Consider the following 19,477-nt stretch of genomic DNA (forward strand, 5'->3'; position numbering starts at 1 on the left):
GCAGTTAGTAAATTTTTAGCTATTACTGTTTTAAGTTGGGATGAAGGACATGGCTTTTTGGAAAACGGCAAGTAGAGAGTAGGACAGCTGAAGCGCAGGGTGGCGTGGATTTAGCGGGTTTAATTACGGACACATTTTAAAAGTTGGATTGTGTTCGGATTTGTTCCCAAAGCTGGTGCTGGACTCGGTGAGTACACAACCCGGAAAACATTACAAAGTCTGAATTCTGACATTGTACATTTTTTCTATGATGTATTGTGTGAGGAGCATTTTGAGAAGAGCAGAATTACACTGGTGGCTACTGGTTCACATTTTGGGGGAAGGGGGAAACACGCTTAAAAATGTGTACATATAGACAGAAACGGAGCCAGGCAAGGCACCACACTTGGCGCCACTTCTGCCCTTCCCCCCAACAGTTGTGCTCCCACGGCGGGCTCTGGGCGCTACTGCGCAGTCGCAGAAACTTCTCTTGGGGGGGAAGTTTGGGCGCCTTCCGCTGGGCGCCTTCCGCTTGGTGCCTCTCTCTGCTGCAGTTGCCTCGTGGGCACGGTCACGATCCAGCCGATCCGGCTGCAGCGCAGACGCCGAGCCTAAGGCACTCAGAGTGGGACTCCCTGCCTCACGATGTCTGAAAAGGACGGTAAGAAGCCCTTCCAAATCTGTTCCACTCGCTTCTGCCTCTTTCTTCACTCTACCGGGTGGTGGGGGAAGGGGAAACAGAGGGTTCGCCCTCTGCCTACCTAGAGGGCCTTGCAGGCGACTAAGGCATTGTCTCGTCATCGGCTATGGCGTGTCCGGTGATGACGTCTGGACTGCTGTCCCCATTTGGTGGGCATATAGGAACCGAGGTGTTGCAGGCTTGGTCTGGCCCTGGGTCCGGGGCATCCTTGGGTTCATGGTGTTTCAAGGGCTCGAGCTGATCCTGGGGCTCGTAGGGTCCCTGGAGTTCATGGCATCCTAGGGGTCAAGGTGATTCTAGAATTTGAGGGGTCGCTGGGGTTAATGGTGTACTTCGGGGCTTGAGTTGGCCCTAGGGCTCACTGGATTCTTCGGTGGTATCCTCGGAGCCTGAGGTGATCCTGGGGTTTGAGGGGTCTCTGGGGCTCATGGCGTTTCCGGGGCTCCTGGTGTCTGAGAGGCTCGAGGTGACACTGGGGCTCAAGAGAGCCGCATTGTGAGAGGCGGGGCTTGGTTTCTGGCACGAGGGCGTTGGTTCTTTCTAGGACCCCTCGTGGTCATAAAACAGCCTCAGCGGTCTCCACAGGGGAGGCGGGGGCGCTGTGATCTGTTTTCCTGAGCCTTCTGCAAGGTGGTGTGGTAGGCACTGGCGCCAGAATAGGTCTGTACAGCGGCGCTTTTTCCTTGAGCTTTTTTTTCCAAAAGGCCTTGTGGGATGTGTGCACAGCACAAACAGCTGTGGAGCATGGACCATTAGGGCACGAAAGTGACTTGGCTTAGTGGGGGGGGGGGGGCGGGGGGAACTCCTGGGAGGAGAAGATTTGATTTGCGGAAGGTTAAATCTGCACTTTACAGCCTTGTATTCAGCAGCGCTGCGGTGGGGTGGTTTGGGCTGTTTCTCACCACCTCTCCTAAGATGCTTGTGCGTGCAAGCTTTTGAGATTTGGCTACTTGTTAAGTACTTGGTGCTGACTTCCTGGGACGAGTTGATCCTTTATCCTTTCTCATTCCCTGTCGGAGGAAGTAGGGGTCCAAAAGGACGAAGACAGGGGCGCCTGGGTGGCTCAGATGGTTAAGCGTCTGCCTTCGGCTCAGGTCATGATCCCAGGGTGCTGGGATCGAGTCCCGCATCGGGCTCCCTGCTCAGCGGGCAGCCTGCTTCTCCTTCTGCCTCTCTCTCTCTCTGTCTCTCATGAGTAAGTAAATAAAATCTTAAAAAAAAAAAAGGACGAAGACTCTTAGACTATTAGAATTTTGAGTTTAAAAGATTGACAGATTAGTAGTTGATTCATTATGACATCTCTTGAAATTGAGAAGTTGATTTTTGAGGCTTTGGTAGTGACTGCGTTTGCTCAGACAGTGCAGCCTTGCTGTTTTATTGTGAAAACATACAGAAGGAGAAAGAAAATAAAGATGTAGGTGTGGCGAAGTCCCTGGGTAAAGAGCCAGTTCTTTGCTTCAAGAGGGCAGATGAGACTTAAAAAGGAGTCAGAGGATACTACAAAATGTTAGGACCCCTAGAACATAGGGGTGCACTTCCAAGCATACTTCAGGGCCCATCCCACCTGCTGTACGACTGAGCACCGTTGTTTGACAGAAAAGGCTCTAACTTAATGTGTTGGGAACTGCCCCCTTTCTGCCTCTACCTAGCTCTCCCCAAATTGGGACTGCTTTGTGGTTTTAAGACATTAAGTGGTAAACTGATTTAATGTTTGCTGATAATGATTTTACAAACAACTCTTCTGCACAGTGTTTTCTAAAGCAGGGCATGGGCTCAATTCAGTTTCAAGCCTGCCTGCAGCAAGTGCTGGGCTCTGGGATACAGTTTTGGTGGCATTATCTCTCATTTGGTCAACTTCGTAGTCTCTAAAGTTCCGATATGGATGTGGAAGGGCTGCTTTTGAGAGTTCTGCTAGGAGATTTAGAAAGTGGTTGTTCAATGTATTGACACAGTTTTGCTAGAAAAGCAGACCAGTCTGGCCGTTGTCATCTGCCGTGTTTTGGGGTGGATTTCTTGCAGTGGTCCTCATCTGAAAGGAAAGTTGCAGCCTGCATCTTTCTGAACTGTGCCTTGTCTGATTAAGTTCATGGCAACTTGGTTCCTTGCACCTTAGAAGCGTAACCTTCCAAAAGCTTCTAAATGTTTTAATGTCTTCTAAAAATGGCTTATGAAGGTTATGTATATATCTAAAGGAATTAATTGGAATTTTACAAATTTACTGAGAAACCTGGGTGGAATTGTCAGTAGCTTTACTGGGTCTAGTGCAAAAAATCTGTTGACATATAAAAGCTTATCTTAAAAATAAGACTTTAATTACCTTTGTTATTTTCTTCTGATTATGAATTCTATAAAGTTTATTGTAGAGACTCTTAACAAATACAGAGAAGTCTAATGAAGGTCATTTTGCCACCCAGAGATAGTGACTTAGAGATAACAATTAGTATGTTTCCTTCTGTTCTCAAAGTTAGGATTACATCGTATTTTTTCTGCTTTGAGCCTTTCTCCCTGCTTTGACATTATTTCACTAGCATTTCTAATATCACTAAATGAGAATGTGTTTCTCATTGGCAGTATGCCATTTCATCATATGGAAATGCCATAATTTATTTAACCAATTCCCTTTTGTTTGAATAATTAGATAGTTTCTAATGTTCCATTTTTTCCATGAAGACTATTAAGTGGACTTCACAGTACATCTCCAAACCCAGTGCCATGTTTTTAAGGATGAGAAAACAGAGGCAAAAGAATAAATGTATGTGGCTGAAAGGTCATACCTCTGGATGGCTAAAGAGCCTGAATTGGAACCCACATCATGTGATTCCTAATTCAGTATCATTTTCACACCAGCACATTCCCACACACTGGCTAATTACTTGATTGTAATGCTTTGGTCTATTTCAAATAAATGTAGAGTCCAAGTTGTGATGCAGTGTACATGTGATCGGCGAGTTAATACTTCGAGCTTAAACATGTTCTTCTTTTTCAGGCCAATTGTAAAAAGCAAAAAAGCCCGTTTATATAGCATACATTATGCATGGTGTGCTATTTGTCATATTCATTAAAATGGTTTATGGAGTTGATATTTCACATCTAGTTTATATGTGGCCACTTATTTTACATTCTGTGAGATTCAATTTGAATTTAATTTGTTTCATAACAACAGTTATGACTGTACTTTATTTCTACATTATTTATTATCAAAGATTAATACTGAGTTTTAGAGACCAAGTTTGGGAACTCTTGGTCAGTAGAGTGTGGCTATGTAACATCAGCTGTAGCATTTAAAAGTTAAACGCATATCACTGAACACAGAGCAGCACGGCCAGGTGGTCACGTTTTTTAAAGAAGAAACTTATTGCTCTATAAAACTGGAAGTACTAGAGACACTAGTGTATGTGTGTATATACATGCATATGAACATTCATATATATCTTAAAGCTTCATACTAAGCAATTTATTTCTTAGCTGACTTGCAGGGATTAGAGACATGAAAATATTTCATGCAATTTTTTCAGTAAAAATGTGTTTTTAAACACTCCATAACTTTATAAGGTGGTTTCCTCTAGACACTGATTTATGTGGTATCTAAACTTTCTCTTTGCTTATTCCTAGATTATATTATTGTAACTGTTGAGGATGACAGTGATGGCAATGATATTGATGTTGTGATAATGGAAGATTCTGAAACAGAACTTACTGAGAACACACTTTCCACTGATGGCATGTTGACTATAGAACCAAATTGTCGATCCAGCAATGATAACTATCAGCAAGTATCCCAAATGACATATGGTAATTTTTTTCTGTTTCCTCCTCTGCAAAATTTTGCTCCCTGGTCCTGATATCTGGTAAACTGCTTAAATAATCCTGTAACTTTTACATTAGTCAGTTCTAATCAGGGCAGTTTTCATGGTAACGTCAGTGTTTATGTGTGCTTGCTTTTTCTCTTCATTTAAGCTTTGTCACGTCTCCTGTTCCATTTTCGCTCTATCGAGTGCAAAGGTAGCCTCAGAAAGCATTGGGAGAATATACTCTATCTCTGAAAAATTATTTATAGCTGGCATCTTTTTTTTTTTTTAAAGATTTTATTTATTTATTTGAGAGAATGAGAGAGAGAGAGCACAAGAGAGGGGGGAGGGTCAGAGGGAGAAGCAGACTCCCTGCTGAGCAGGGAGCCCGATGCGGGACTCGATCCCAGAACTCCAGGATCATGACCTGAGCCGAAGGCAGTCACCCAACCAACTGAGCCACCCAGGCGCCCTATAGCTGGCATCTCTAATTGTAACTATTTGGTGGCAAAGGCAAAACTGAATTTATGGGAAAAACAACTTGGATCAAGAGTTCATGGAACAGATGACACGACTGTCTATGTAGATCTAAGGAATCAACAAAAACTGGAACTAATAAGCAATTATAGCATGATTGTAGGATACAAGGTTAATATGCAAAAGTCAATCCCTTTCCTGTATACCAGCAGTAAACAACTGGAACTTGAAATTAAAAACACAGCAGCATTTACATTAGTACCCAAAAAATAGTCCATGGAAAGTGGAGTCTTGTAACCAGAAGTGCGGTAGCTACTTGGCCTTCCAATGGCTACTTCTCACAGTAATGAAGGAAATGTGAAGCCATTCACCTCCTCACTCACACAAAGAGCCAAGAGACACTAACCCCTTGGAACATTTCTTTGTTAGCTATATGACAATTTGTTCTTTGCCCTTTGTTTAGAGAATTGGGTTTCCTACTCCTTAAAAATGTTACCGCTTAGGGGTGCCTGGGTGGCTCAGTCGGTTAAGCGGCTGCCTTTGGCTCAGGTCATGATCCTGGGGTCCTGGGATTGAGCCCCACATCGTGCTCTCTGCTAAGTGGGTGGGGAGTCTGCTTCTCCCTCTCCCTTTGCTGCTCCCCCTACTGTGCTCTCTCTCTCTCAAATACATAAATAAAATCCTTAAAAACAAATGTTACTGCTTAGACTGGAGATCAGCAAACTGTTTCTGTAAAGGGCCAGACAGTGAATATCTTAGGCTTTACAGCCATAAAGGCTCTGTTGCACCTACTCAACTCCGCTGTTGAAGTAAGAAAGCAGCTGATATATAAACATGAGTGTGGCTGTATTTCAGTAAAACTTTATTTATGAACACTGTAATTTGAATTTCCTATCATTTTTCCATTTCATGAAATATTCTTCTTTTGGTTTTGTTTTTTAATCATTTTTAAAAATAATTTTTGATATTAAAATAACTAAAATAGTTTTTTTTTTTAAAGATTCTTTTTATTTATTTGACAGTGAGAGACACAGCAAGAGAAGGAACACAGCAGGGGGAGTGGGAGAGGGAGAAGCAGGCTTCCCGCGGAGCAGGGAGCCTGATGTGGGGCTCGATCCCAGGACTCCGGGATCATGACCTGAGTCGAAGGCAGACGCTTAACGACAGCCACCCAGGCGCCCCTGAGATAGTTTTTTGATATTTTATATTTACTCTCCATTTTTAGGAGTTACACAAATTTTATACACTTCAAATCCAATTACATTTTAATTTTTTTTAAGTAAGCTCTACACCCAATGTGGTGCTTGAACTCACAGCTCCAAGATCGAGAGCTGCATGCTCTACTGACTGAGCCAGCCAGGCGCCCGTTTTTTAATCATTTTTTAAAAATGTAAAAAAACAAAAAACAGAACCATTCTTAGCTTGTGGGCTAAGTAAAAATAGGCAGCAAGGTGGATTTGGTCTGTAGGCTGTCATTTGCCAACCCCAGATCTAACTGATGCCAAAAATTTTTGACAGTACTTGTCCTCTGTTCTGGTTTTGAAAACTACGTGCAGAACCAGCAGAATACTTTCTAGTGTGTTACACAACGTCTGGCTTATTCAGATAGCCCTCTTTAGTGGGAGAGAACTAGAAGAGACTTTTCAAATGTGGATACCATTTGACCTATTATTTCTACTTCTAGGACTTTATCCCATAGAACTACTTGCAGAAGGGTAAGACTGTTTAGCAGTGTTCTTTGCAGGAGCAAAACTTGAGAAGTAACTTGAATATCCATGAATTAGGGACTAGTTCAAAGAATCATAGCCTATTTGCATGATAGGAAATTAAGAAGCTGTTATAGGGGTTGCAATATATCTAAAAGTATTAGTTTGGAAAGACCAATACATATTTAGTAAAAAAAAAAAAAAGGAGAATGCAATGCAGTACTTAGAGTCTGATCCCTTTTATCTTTCTAAGTGATGCAAAAATTTAGGATAAGGGATTTCAGAAAAGGTGGTGAGGTAATTTTTTATTGTGGTAGAATATACATAACATCATGCTTTTTCCCTTTGTTCTATTACTGTGAGGTGTTATGCTGATTGGTTTTCTTTTGTTGAACCACCCTTGCATTCCTGGGATAGATCCCTCTTGGTCATGGTGAATAATCCTTTCAATTTGCTGTTGGATTAGATTTGCTTTTCTTTTAATGTCTTTTTCTGGCTTTGGCTTTGGTATCCGGGTAATTCTGGCCTCACAGAATGAATAAGGAAGTGTTCCCTCTTTTTAGTTTTTTGGAGGAGGTTGAGAAAGATTGGTGTTAATTCTTTAAATGTTTGGTAGATCCACCAGTGAAGCCCTCTGATCAGGTCTTTTCTTTGCTGGGAGGTTTATGATGACTGATTGAATCTCTTTACCTGTTATAGGTGTGTTCAGATTTTCTATTTTTTCTTGAGTCGCTTTAGATAATAACTTTTTTAAATTATAAAAACAAATTGTTGGGGTGCCTGGGTGGCTCAGTTGGTTAAGTGTCTGCCTTTAGCTCAGGTCATGACCCGGGGTCCTGGGAACAAGCCCCACATCGGGCTCCTTGCTCAGTGGGGAGCCTGCTTCTCCCTCTCCCTCTGCTGCTCCCCCTGCTTGTCCTCTCTCTGTCAAATAAATAAATACATAAAATCTTAAAAAACAACAACAAATTGTTTTCTTATATACCAACATCAAGCAATTAGAATATATATAGGGTTGGGGCACCTGGCTGGCTCAGTGGATAGAGCATGCAACTCTTGGACTTGGGGTCGTGAGTTCAAGCCCCACATCGGGCATAGAGCCTATTAAAAAAAAAAGAATATATATATATATATATATATATATATATATATATATGGATGAAAACCCAGTTGATAATGGCTACAACTAAATATTAAAAATTCTAAGGAATAAATGAATAAAAATAGCAGAATCTGTATGAAAGTGGAGCAAATACTTTAATGAAGGTCATAAAATAAGGCTTAAGTGGAGAGACATAAGTTGTTCCTAGAGGAGAAAAAAACACTCTCATATAACTTAAAAAAAAAAAGATCTTGAGAAAATGTGTTTAAGGACAGGTGGTAATTTACCATATCAAACACTAAAACATTTTAGAAGTGCAATTATTAAAATATGATGCTGCTAGTTTTGAAATAAAGAGCCAGATTTAATGTAGCAGGAAGCTCATAAAAACAAAGAATTTGGAGTTAATATACTGTAGTATTTTAGGAAGAGAAGCATAGATAGTAAATCATGGTGGTACATATGCTTAACTATTGGGGGGAAAAGCCCATTGGGTTTCACCTCATATCACACAGTTAAATAATTTCAAGATGGATTAAAGAGTTGAATATCTAATGAATGGAAGTATAGAAAACTAGGAGAAAATCTAGTTGAATGTTTTTTTATTCCTAGTGAAAGACTGAGTGTAACAGCAGTTGAAGAAATCGTAAAAATATTAATGAATTTGGTAAAATAAAAACAGAGAACCCCTCCCAATCTTAAAAATATCAGACTTCAAAATCACATCAGCACTTGAGAAAAATATTTGCTGAAAATATACATTTTCGAGGGTTACTATTCTTAAGTTAAAAAGACCTCATACAAATCAAACAGGAAACATTGGGCAATGAGCACAGGACACAAAAAATAACAGATGGCAGAACAAGAAATCTTAATGGATAGAAAACATTCGGAAAATATTCAACTGCATTAGTAACAAGAGAAATGCAAATTAAAATGAGATACAGACTTTAAACTTTCCTCTACAAAATTAGCTATTTTTACACGGTAATTCAGTTTACTGATAATGGAGAAAAACTATTTCATTGCAGTTCTCTACAAATATAAGTTACTCAATCCTTTTAGCAACACCTGTCAGAGGCCCCTGGAATGTTCATAGCCTTTAACCTAGTGATTCTCCTAAAAATCCATTATAAGGAGCTTTTCAGAGATGTGCATAAATATTTGCATTGTATTTATAGCATTATAGCAAAATAGTGAAAAATTGGAAGCCATATAAATGTCCCACAACAGAAATCAGATAACCTATGGACATCCACAGTGGAATATTATGCAGGTATTTCTAAACTATTTTTTTTAAATTTATTGTATGTCAAGTATATTTCAATTGAAAATAAAGAAAAAATAAAGGAGAAAACTATTTTTAAAAAAAATATAAAGGACATATAAAATTGTTCAGAATTTATATATGGTGTAATTCAAACTATATTAAATATATATGGAGTAAGAAAAAGAGAAGGAAATATATCTAAAGGTTATGATGTTTATTGGTGATGGATTACTTTATTTAGATTCTGAATTTTTTTAAAGAGCTTAATTTTTAGGTAGTTTTTTTAAAGATTTTATTTATTTATTTGACAGAGAGAGAGCACACAAGCAGGGAGAGCAGCAGGCAGAGGGAGAGGGAGAAGCAGGCTCCCCGCTGAGCAGGGAGCCTGATGCGGGGCTCGATCCCAGCACCCCGGGATCATGACCTGAGCTGAAGGCAGACGCTTAACCGACTGAGCCACCCAGGCGCCCCTTTAGGTAGATTTTTTTATAGAAATCTACCATATACAAAAATATGCACAAATCATATTCAGCTTAAGGAATATTCAAGTTAACACACAAGTCCAACCAGCAACCGCACCAAGAAACAGAAGGTCCTGAGTGCCCCAGAATCAGCCCTCACCTCCCTTGCAGTCACTGCCCCTCTTGCAAAGTAGCACTATCCTGACATCTCCCACCATTGATTACTTTTGCCTATTTTTGAGCTTCAGAACAGTTGAATCATATACAATTCATTTAGGTTCCTGGACCCAGTTCCAAACTGTGTGTTGGTACTGGTGGTGAGGGCTTCTCACATAACACCAGGCAATTCCTGGACACAAGCAGGGTGAGAATTCAACTCAATTCTGACACTATCCACCCAGAGCCAGCATCAGGTTCCACAGGTGGGGGGCTCAGTCCCACAAGACTGCACCCCCCTTCCCCTTCAGACACCAGTTGCAAGCCTGGGCGATTACCCAGGCTTCTGACCGAACGGCTTTAACAGGTTCCCGTGGCCCCCTCCTCAGGTTTGGTTCATTTGCTAGAGCGGCCCACAGAACTCAGAGAAACATTTTACTTACCACATTGCCGGTTTATTAGAAAAGGATATAACCGTGGAACAGCCGGATGGAAGCGATGCAAGGGACAAGGAATGGGGAAAGGGCGTGGGGCTTCCAGGCCCTCTCAGAGCAGGCCATTCTTCTCAGATCTCCACGCACTCCCCAACCCGGAAGCTCTCCGAACCCTGTGCTTGGGGTGTTTATGGAGGCTTCCTTACAGAGGCATGACTCATTAAGTCATTGGCCAACTGATTCGACCTCCAGCCCTCTCCCCTCCCTGAAGGTCAATGGGTGGGACTGAAAGGTCCAACCCTCTAATCACAGCTTCCTTCCCCTGGTGACCCGCCCCCATCCTCAGGTGATCTAGAGGCTTTCCACTTCATTAATATAACAAAAGACACCTTTATCACTCTCCGCACTTAAGAAATTCCAAGGGTTTTAGGGGCTCTGCCAGAAACAGATGAAGACCAAATATATATTTCTTTTTTTTAAGATTTTATTTATTTATTTGAGAGAGAGTGAAAGAGAGAGAGAGCACGAGCAGCGGGGAGCGGCAGAGGCAGAGGGAGAGGGAGAAGCAGGCTCCCCGCTGAGCAGGGAGCCCGCCCGCCCGAGGGGCTCCATCCCAGGGCCCCGGGATCATGACCTGAGCTGAAGGCAGACGCTTAACCGACCGAGCCACCCAGGCGCCCAAAATAGATATTTCTTAATATAAATCACATCACAACTATATTCTTTGGTGTCTGGCTTTTGCTCAGTGCTCTGGTTGTGAGGTTCATCCTCGTGTGTAGCAATAGTTGGTTCATACTCATTGCTGTGTAGGCTTTCTTTGTATGAAAACACCCCCATTTAATTATTCATTATTAGTCTTAATCAGAATAAAACAACCACTTTAAAAAATAAAAATTGAAGTTACACCTCAAATTGGAGGTATTTTATCATTGAATTTTCCCCACCATATTGGCCTGCCTTTATCTAACTTGGGAGTTAATTCTCCCTTCACTCTGCCTCTGATTCCTTCCCTGGCCCAGGATGGCTAATGGGAATTAAGTCTGTCATTAAGGCGCCCCACCCCACACAGTGATGCCAGCCGCCAGGTCTCTCCTACTACAAGATAGACTGTGATAGCACTGCATTCCGGGTCTTTGCCTCGTTGCAGAGTTAACTGACTCAGAACCATAACTGAGCCTACAGAATTCTAGAATATATGTGGGCTTATATTTCACATACGTTCATTTAGGTTTAAGATAACGTGTAACTATGGGAAAAAATCATAATTTTAGAGTTCAAGTGACGTTGGAGATAATGTCGACCGGTTTTCACCTGGCAGATGAGGAGGTGGTGTCTTTGTGGTCTGCCCAGGCCACACTGTGCAGGGGGGAGGGGCAAGCCAAAATAGACTCCTGACTCACATTTGGAGGCCTGCTGCCTTCCTAAGTAAAAAGGTTTTTGGGCTCTTTTCAAAAAGCATTTAGGAGTTGTGTTCCCTTGTTCATTTGTTTCCAGCATTTACTCTGTAGTCTTTCAGTTGTGAAGCATTCACTTCACAATTTGGAATTTGCGTGTGATCTTCATTCTTATTCCTAGGTGTGGCAGCCTAGCCCTTCAATTATTAAGGGTTTATTCTAAATCACTAATGGAAGAATTATTGTTTTGTCACTCTCTAAAATTCAGGACTCCAATTCAGTTTGAGTTGGCATTCGGAGAACATAACCCTATTTAAGTTGATTATGGTAGTAAGTCTGTGAAGTACCTTTTTTATGTGTTGCTTTTTAGGAGTAGGTGGTTTACCACCCCTAGGTGACCAAGCAGTTCCGCCAATGAACCACCTGGCAAATTTAAAAAGATACAGCTCCAACTCAGTGGAAATGGAGCTTCTCCCACTGCGTAAAAGAAGACGTACATCTTTTCCAAGGAGGGGTAATACGGTTTGTATATTAAATTGAAAATTTTTCTTTGTTTTTTTCATTCTGCCTTATCTCTTTTTTTAAAAATTGAGTTTAATTTCATATAGTGAACAGTTCAATGGTTTTGACAAATATGTATACCCCCCAATCAAGATAGAGAACATTTCCACCATCCCAGAAAGTTCCCTCGTGCCTCTTCCCAGTAAGTGCCCCCCCAAACTTTGGAGAAACGACATTCTGATATTTTTCTCATCATAGATTAGTTTTGCCTGTTCTAGAATTTCATAAAAACAGAATCATACAGTATGTACTCTTGTGCCACGGTCTCTTTTTCTTAGAATAATGTTTTGGAGATTCATCTGGTTACAGTGACATTTCATTCCCATTCATCGCTGAGTAATATTCTGTTGTATGAATGTCCATAATTTGTTTATCTATTCTCCTTTTGACGGACACTTGGGTTATTTCCAGTTTGGGGTATTATGAGTAAAGTAGCTCTGAACATTATTATGGAAGTGTTTTTATGAATGTGTGTTTACATTTAATTTGAGTGAAGACTCAGGAGTGCAAACACTGGGTCACAGAACAGATAAAGTTTAGAAGAAACTGCCGGTTTCCTGATGTAGTTGTACTGTTTGACATTTCCATCATATTTTGCTGTGCTTCTTGATCTCTGAAGGAGAACAAAATAGATTATTAGACTATATATAATCTAGCTTACCAGAAAGTGCATTGATTTACTTATATAAGGAGGAGGACACTAGTAAGTACCTGAGTAGTATAGGCAATTTTAACTTCTGACAGCCCCAATATGTTCATCTATGGGCATAATGTTAACTGCCTACCAGGAGTAATGGTTTCTGACATAATTATGTGAAAGCACTTTGAAAAGTATAAAGCACTACACAAGGGTAAGATGACAATATTGTTTTTATAATGACTAGTCTATATTATAATTCCGTATAATTTTTGCTGTCTGATAAGTTGGTAATGCAGGGCTGATTCATAAAATTTTAAAGCAAAAACATTGATAACTACTTGGTATGTTTATGTCAAAATTACTATTATAGTCCATAATTCATCCTTAGAATAGAGTCCTTATAATTAAATATAATGGTTATTTGCTGTCCGTCTACATACTTAGACCCTGTTTTATTCCAAAAAACAATTTAAGGTGTCCTGGAGATTAATTTATTGAGAAAAATAGGTGTTTAGTGCTTCTTCTTTTGTCCACAGAGTGTCACTGTTGGATTATTTGAAAACCAAAAGCCATAAAACCTTTGGTTCTTTGTTTCTGGTTAGAAATATTTGCTTTTTAAAGCAGTTCTGGTGCCAGATTACTAGAAGACTAGTCTTTTTACCCTGAAGTGCAGAAGGGGTTAAGCTTGGTAGAAAATGGCGTCTTAAGTATAGTTGGGTGAATGAGAAAACAGTTCAGTGAGTACAGTTGGCCCTTGAACAATGCGGGCGTTAGGGGTGCTGACCCCCTGCACAGTCGAAAATCCCTGTGTAACTTTTGACTCCCCCAAAACTTAACTACTAATAGCCTACTGTTAGCCAGAAACCTTACCAACAGTCAATTAACACATATTTTGCATGTTATATGTATCACATACTGTATTTGAACAAAAAAGCAGGCTAGAGAAAAGAATGCTAGTAAGAAAATCATAAGGAAGAGAAAATACATGTATAGTATTGCACTATATTCTTTGAAAAAACTCCGCATATAAGTGGACTTGCACAATTTACACCCGTGTTGTTCAAGGGTCAGCTGTATATCTTTTTGTGTTGTTGTATTTGTGGTGAGCCTTTGGCGCTTGTTGAAAGCAGAATTGAAGTCCTGAATGTTTCTTCAGTTCTTTTCGTTCATATTTTCTTTTGGTTTATTAATAAATTGTTCCTGGACAAGAACACGAATACCCGATTGGGAAGAAGTTGGAAGTGTCATTAATGGATGCATATCAGACTGAATATTTACATAATATTAATTGCTAATTCCCAAATATTCACACTTACTATCGTAAAGAAAATTATTTAAGTTCTTTTTCAGCCTTCACGTACTGTGGAGTAACTCAACTTGAGAACTGAAGGAAATATTTCTCTCTCGTGACTTTGTATGCTTCCATAGCAATGAACAAGACAACACTTAACCATTTGATTTCCTTCTTTTCCTTATCTAATAGGAGATTCACAGCAGTTTCCTACCCTGTTTGAGTAGCTTTTCTCATTTTTGAAATAATTTTAGATTTACAAAACAGGTGCAAATATATTACAGAGAGTTCTCATGTATACACTTCATACAACTTCCCTTAATGTTAACTTACTGTATAACTTAAAATTAGGGTAATTATATAAGCATAGTACTGTTTTCATAGCCATGATATTAACATTGTTACAGTACTATTAGCTAAACTGCAGTACTTGTTAGAATTTCAACATTCTTCACCCCTTGTCCTTTTCCTGTTCCAGGATCCATTCCAGTACCCCACATTGAGTTTAGTTGTCTCTCCTCAGTTTCTTCCAGTCTGTGACGGTTCCTCATTCTTTCCTTGTCTTTCATGACCTTGACATTTGTGATGAGTGTACCAATCAGTTATTTTGTAAAATGCCTCTCAATTTTGGTATGTCTGATATTTTCTCTTGAATAGATTGAGGTTATGCATTTTTGCAAGAACACCACACAAATGTTGTCTCCTTATTGAATCGTTATCAGGGGAACAGGATGTACATGTATCTTTTGACTGGTGATGTTAACATCGATCTCTTGGTTAACGTGGTATCTTCTGGATTTTCCTGCTGTAAAGTTACTGTTTTTTCCTTTGTGGCTAATAAATCTTAGGTGGGGGGTACTTTGGGACTCTGCTGATATCCTGTTTCTCCTCAATTTTTTGCCCACTGAGTTGAGTTAGCTCGTGGATTTTACCTGCAACATTCACTACTATGGTGTTGGCCAAATGGTGACCATTTCCCTCATTCCCATGTATATATTAAAAGGAATTCATTTGTAAGGAAGAGCTATCTTTTCTATTCCATTTATTTATTCAGTTATATATTTTATATCTACATGGACTCATGGGCATTCACTGTATATTGTATGAGTTTTTTATAATCCAATGTTATTATTTTATTGATCAAATTTTCCAACCTTGGTTATAGGGAGGTCCTTCCAGTTGGATCTTGTGGCCTTTTTACATGCCCCCACTTTTTTTTTTTTTAAAGATTTTATTTATTTATTTATTTATTTGACAGAGAGAGACAAAGCTAGAGAAGGAACCACAAGCAGGGGGAGTGGGAGAGGGAGAAGCAGGCTTCCCGCGGAGCCGGGAGCCCGACGCTGGGATCATAACCTGAGCCGAACGCAGAGGATTGACGACGGAGCCGCCCAGACGCCCCATCCCCCACTTTTTTTTGAGCACTTCCTGATTTCCTGACATCACAAGATGTACTAGGCTCATTCATACTTTTCCTGACCCAGCCCTGGAATTCACCTTTCTCCAAGGAGCCCTGGTTCCTTTATTGGAGACTGGTATTTAGAAACCCAAATCTGGACACTAGATATGTTCATTGCTAGTTTTTTGTCATTGATCTTAGGTCCTCCCAGTGAACAGAGCTAGGAAATATATGTATACTATTCCATGCATACACATACATCTTTATTTCTATATCTGTCTTTGTATATATTATAAACTATGGGTTCATACTGATATTCAGTAGCTTTTCTTAAACCTAGGTTCTTATATGATAACTTCTTTCCTCATCCCCTTTTTAATCAGCTCTTACCTGTTTCATTCTCGTGTGAATATGGGTTTTGGTTTTACTTTATCTCTCTGTTTTATATTACAAGACTTGAAATGCTTTTGGAACGTAGATGAAAAAGAAAATAATTAAAACAGAAAAATATATAACGTACTGCTTTGGGGTGCCTGGGTGGCTCAGTCGTTAAGCGTCCGCCTTCAGCTCAGGTCGTGATCCCGGGGTCCTGGGATCGAGCCTCGCATCGGGCTCCCTGCTCTGTGGGGAGCCTGCTTCTCCCTCTCCCACTGCCCCTGCTTGTGTTCCTGCTCTTGGTGCCTCTCTCTCTCTCTCTCTCTCTGTCAAATAAATAAATAAATAAAAATAGAGTACTGCTTTTTCTACTGCTTAGTTTGGGTCCTAGTGATATTAAGCATTGACTACTTATTTTTATAATATGAATAGGAGAGAAATGAATCTGAAAGTTTCTGTGAAGAAAATCATCAAAACCAACTTATGGAACTCCAACACCATTGCGAGGTTATCAGATTTCGGTCTTTTAATCTTTTCTTTTTTCAAAGATTTTATTTATTTATTTGACAGAGAGAGAGATAGCGACAGCAGGAAAAATGTAGTTCTTCAAAATTTTGAGGGAAATGTTTTTTTTACCTCATTTAATATCACTGTGCTATTAATAGAAATTTTGTCATGTCAAATTCTGTATGATTATCAGTCCATTGTGATGCATTTCAAAAAATTTTCTAGTTAGAACAGTATCCCTAGGTGAAAAATTTGAAATAAAAATATGGCTTTTGTAGCTTAAACGAAACCCAACAGCCCATAACTGGTCAAATGTAGTTAAATCTCTTTCATCTAGATTGTTCAATATTTAATTTCTCCAATATACTCTCTCATGGAAATTGGCTGATTTCAATGAGATTTAGTATGTGCCTAAATGCCTATCAAAATATCTCAATTGAAAGAAAATGGCAGCATACCATTGTTTTTTAAAAGAGCATATCTTGCGTAGTTTGTAGTTTGGAGGGAATTTTGTAAAAGTTAGCTTGCTGGTGGAGGTTGATGGGTGTAATTATCAAGGATTTTGTGAGCTGCATCCTCTAGAGGTAATGGAAGTTTGCTTTTTAAAAAGTAGTTAACATACAAAGTTTGTTGGATTAAAATGAGCTACCGTGCCTAAGTAAAGAATGTTTAGGTGAGTCTTTATCACTGTTATTGAGAACAGAAGTGCACTGCTTCAAGGGAACACATCAGGTCTTTGGGGAAGGATGTATGGCCGGGGGGGGGGGCGGTGGAAGGGGGGTTCTGATGGCCTGCCTCACATAAGCACCCACGACACCCCGGGCTGCCACTGCTCTGCCAGGGCCTCCTTTCTGAGCGACGGTGCAAGATGTGGTGGGCTAGAACGTGGAGGAGGAGAAAGGCCCAGGGGCCCAAGTCACAGCCCTGAAACGGACCATCGGGGATCCTCCCCATTTCTCCCAGTGTGCTAACTCTCTCCTTTCTTCGACCCCTTCCCTTACCAGTCTAGACCAGTTGCTGCACACTTCCATTTTTTCCTTTTCTGTCCTTGCCCAGAGTCCTCTTTAGGAAGACCCCAGCCCTGCCCAGGCTGGGAAGCAGAGGGGGCACCTGCTGGGACCCGTCCACTGTCCTGTGGTCCTTCGACAGCGCTCTGATCAGTTCCCGCTTCATCCCCCACAAGCTCTGGATGGCCCGGCCTTTGCCTCTTATTTCAGGGAGGCCGAGGGGGAGCGGGGGAGTGAGGCTGAAATCCTTCCAAGTCTCGATTCTTCTCCCCACAGCCAGCCACTAGCCTGGGATCTGTCCTTCGGGCATCTCCCTCTATAAGGCTAAGGCCGGCACTGCTTTCTGCCTCTGAGCCTCTTTCCCTGTGCCGGGACACCTCCCTTCATCAGTGGCCACTTCCTGCACCCTCAGCTTCCGTCTCCATCACTCTCTTCGTCCCCTCCCACAGCTTAACCACACCTCTGCTTTGGGCCTCCCATCCCTCTTTCTGACATGCCTTCTCTCTCCTTCCCTTAAAAACCCAGTTCTTTGAACATCATTTATGTTCACTGTCTAAGCATCTGACTTCCTGTGTTCTCTCTGTTTCGGTATTTTTGAATCTACTCTTCCTTCTGCCCTCTCTGCCCTTCTGTGCATCTTTACCTAGTGAACACCGTCTTGTCTTTTAATCCTCAATGTAGACATCTTCTCTGAAAAGCCTGCCACGACTGCCCGCCTGGGTTAGGTCTTGCCCTTCTGTGCACACTTGGCCTCCCATTCTCACCTGTGTTGTAGCCATCAGAGTCATAATAATAATAGGTATAGTAATGGATGATTGAGCACTATTGGACCAGTCGTCATGTAGCACTGTTGTTAGGATGGTAGTATTAACATTATACCATGGCGTCTCACTTAGTCCTCAAGAGAACTCTGAGAGTCTCATCTCGATTCTATACATGAGGAAATTGAGGCACAGAGAAGTTAAGTGACTCACCCAAGGTCACACAGCTGATAAGCGACAGAACGCTAGTCTTTGCACCCAAGTGTGTTCCCCTAGAGCCTGCCCTGTTGACTTCAGTTCTATAAGCCAGTGGGTCTCACTTGATCAGGCAGCAGAACCACCTGGAGGGCTTGTGAAAGCAGATCGCTGCCCCGGCTCGCAGAGTTCCCAGTTCAGCAAGTGAGGGGTGGGAGATGGTGCATTTCCAACAAGCCAGCGGGAGACGTTAATGCTACTGGTCTGAGACCGCGCTTTGAAAACTGCTGCTCTGGGCTGCCCATCACTTTACTGAAATCCGTTCTCTCCAGCTAACATGGCAGTTCCTTAGGGCAGGAGCTGGTTGTTTCCTTGTTTTCTTTCTGTGCATATTCCCAGCACCTAGCAAAGCAGTTCTGAGAAGTAATAAGTAGGCCCTCGATAAATGTTTATTTGAGTGAATGAATAAGGAAATGGTTCTGGCCTCCTGTTTAAGTGTATTTTTGGCCTGAATGAAATTTCTGTGTATTTGAAGAATTCTCAGGTTTTTTAGTCACATACTGGTTGGCTATAGGGGACATGTACTCAAAGGTTTTCGTAAGGTTAATTGTTGATTGCCTGATTTTGAAATATTTTGAAGCCAGAAGTCACACCTGTTATATTTGGCTCACTGTTCTTCCCGGCATAGAATGCTCACTGCCTGTGAATTCACACCATGGTTCTATGGAAAGAGGCTCTTTGGCCTTTTAGCAGATTTGAAGCTTTCTTACCTACAATAGCCCCTTCCTTGACATAAAATGACTCTATCATAAATGTGGTGGCTTATAAGAATGGTGGTACATTTACTTTCCTGTATTAAAGCTTCTTATTTTTTTTAAAGATTTTGTTTATTTATTTAATTGACAGAGAGAGAGACACACACAGTGAGAGAGGGAATACAAGCAGGGGGAGTGGGAGAGGGAGAAGCACGCTTCCTGCTGAGCAGGGAGCCCGATGCGGGGCTCGATCCCAGGACCCTGGGATCATGACCTGAGCTGAAGGCAGTCGCTTAACCAACTGAGCCACTCAGGCGCCCCTAAAGCTTCTTAAAATGCCTGTATGGCCTGGAGTAGTTGAATAGGTGGTTGGGGCTCCTTATCTCAGCCAGCTGGGCTCTGTGTCACCAAAACCAGGCATCAAGTGGCATTAACCAGACATTTCTGATGGCTTGAGAGCGTTTCATGTAACAATTAAAATTGGCTTAATGGCATTTTCTTATATGTTACTTTTCTTTT

General features: G+C 41.1%; 1 protein-coding gene across 1 annotated transcript in view; it reads left to right on the top strand.

The window, feature by feature from the left end:
* The first annotated feature begins 1,106 nt into the window (after positions 1 to 1,106).
* BEND2 (BEN domain containing 2) overlaps positions 1,107 to 19,477 on the top strand; it is a 60,729-nt gene continuing 42,358 nt past the window's right edge. The window contains exons 1-5 of the mRNA XM_088028578.1: positions 1,107 to 1,145; positions 3,666 to 3,672; positions 4,292 to 4,471; positions 11,838 to 11,989; positions 16,166 to 16,240. Coding sequence (XP_087884704.1) covers positions 1,107 to 1,145; positions 3,666 to 3,672; positions 4,292 to 4,471; positions 11,838 to 11,989; positions 16,166 to 16,240 — 453 coding nt within the window. The remainder of the gene's footprint in view (positions 1,146 to 3,665; positions 3,673 to 4,291; positions 4,472 to 11,837; positions 11,990 to 16,165; positions 16,241 to 19,477) is intronic.

Source organism: Eumetopias jubatus, unplaced genomic scaffold (genome assembly GCF_037043125.1).
Source record: "Eumetopias jubatus isolate StellerSeaLion01/CBP00866 unplaced genomic scaffold, mEumJub1_p1.0 scaffold_11, whole genome shotgun sequence".
In the NCBI taxonomy this organism is placed as follows: Eukaryota; Metazoa; Chordata; class Mammalia; order Carnivora; family Otariidae; genus Eumetopias; species Eumetopias jubatus.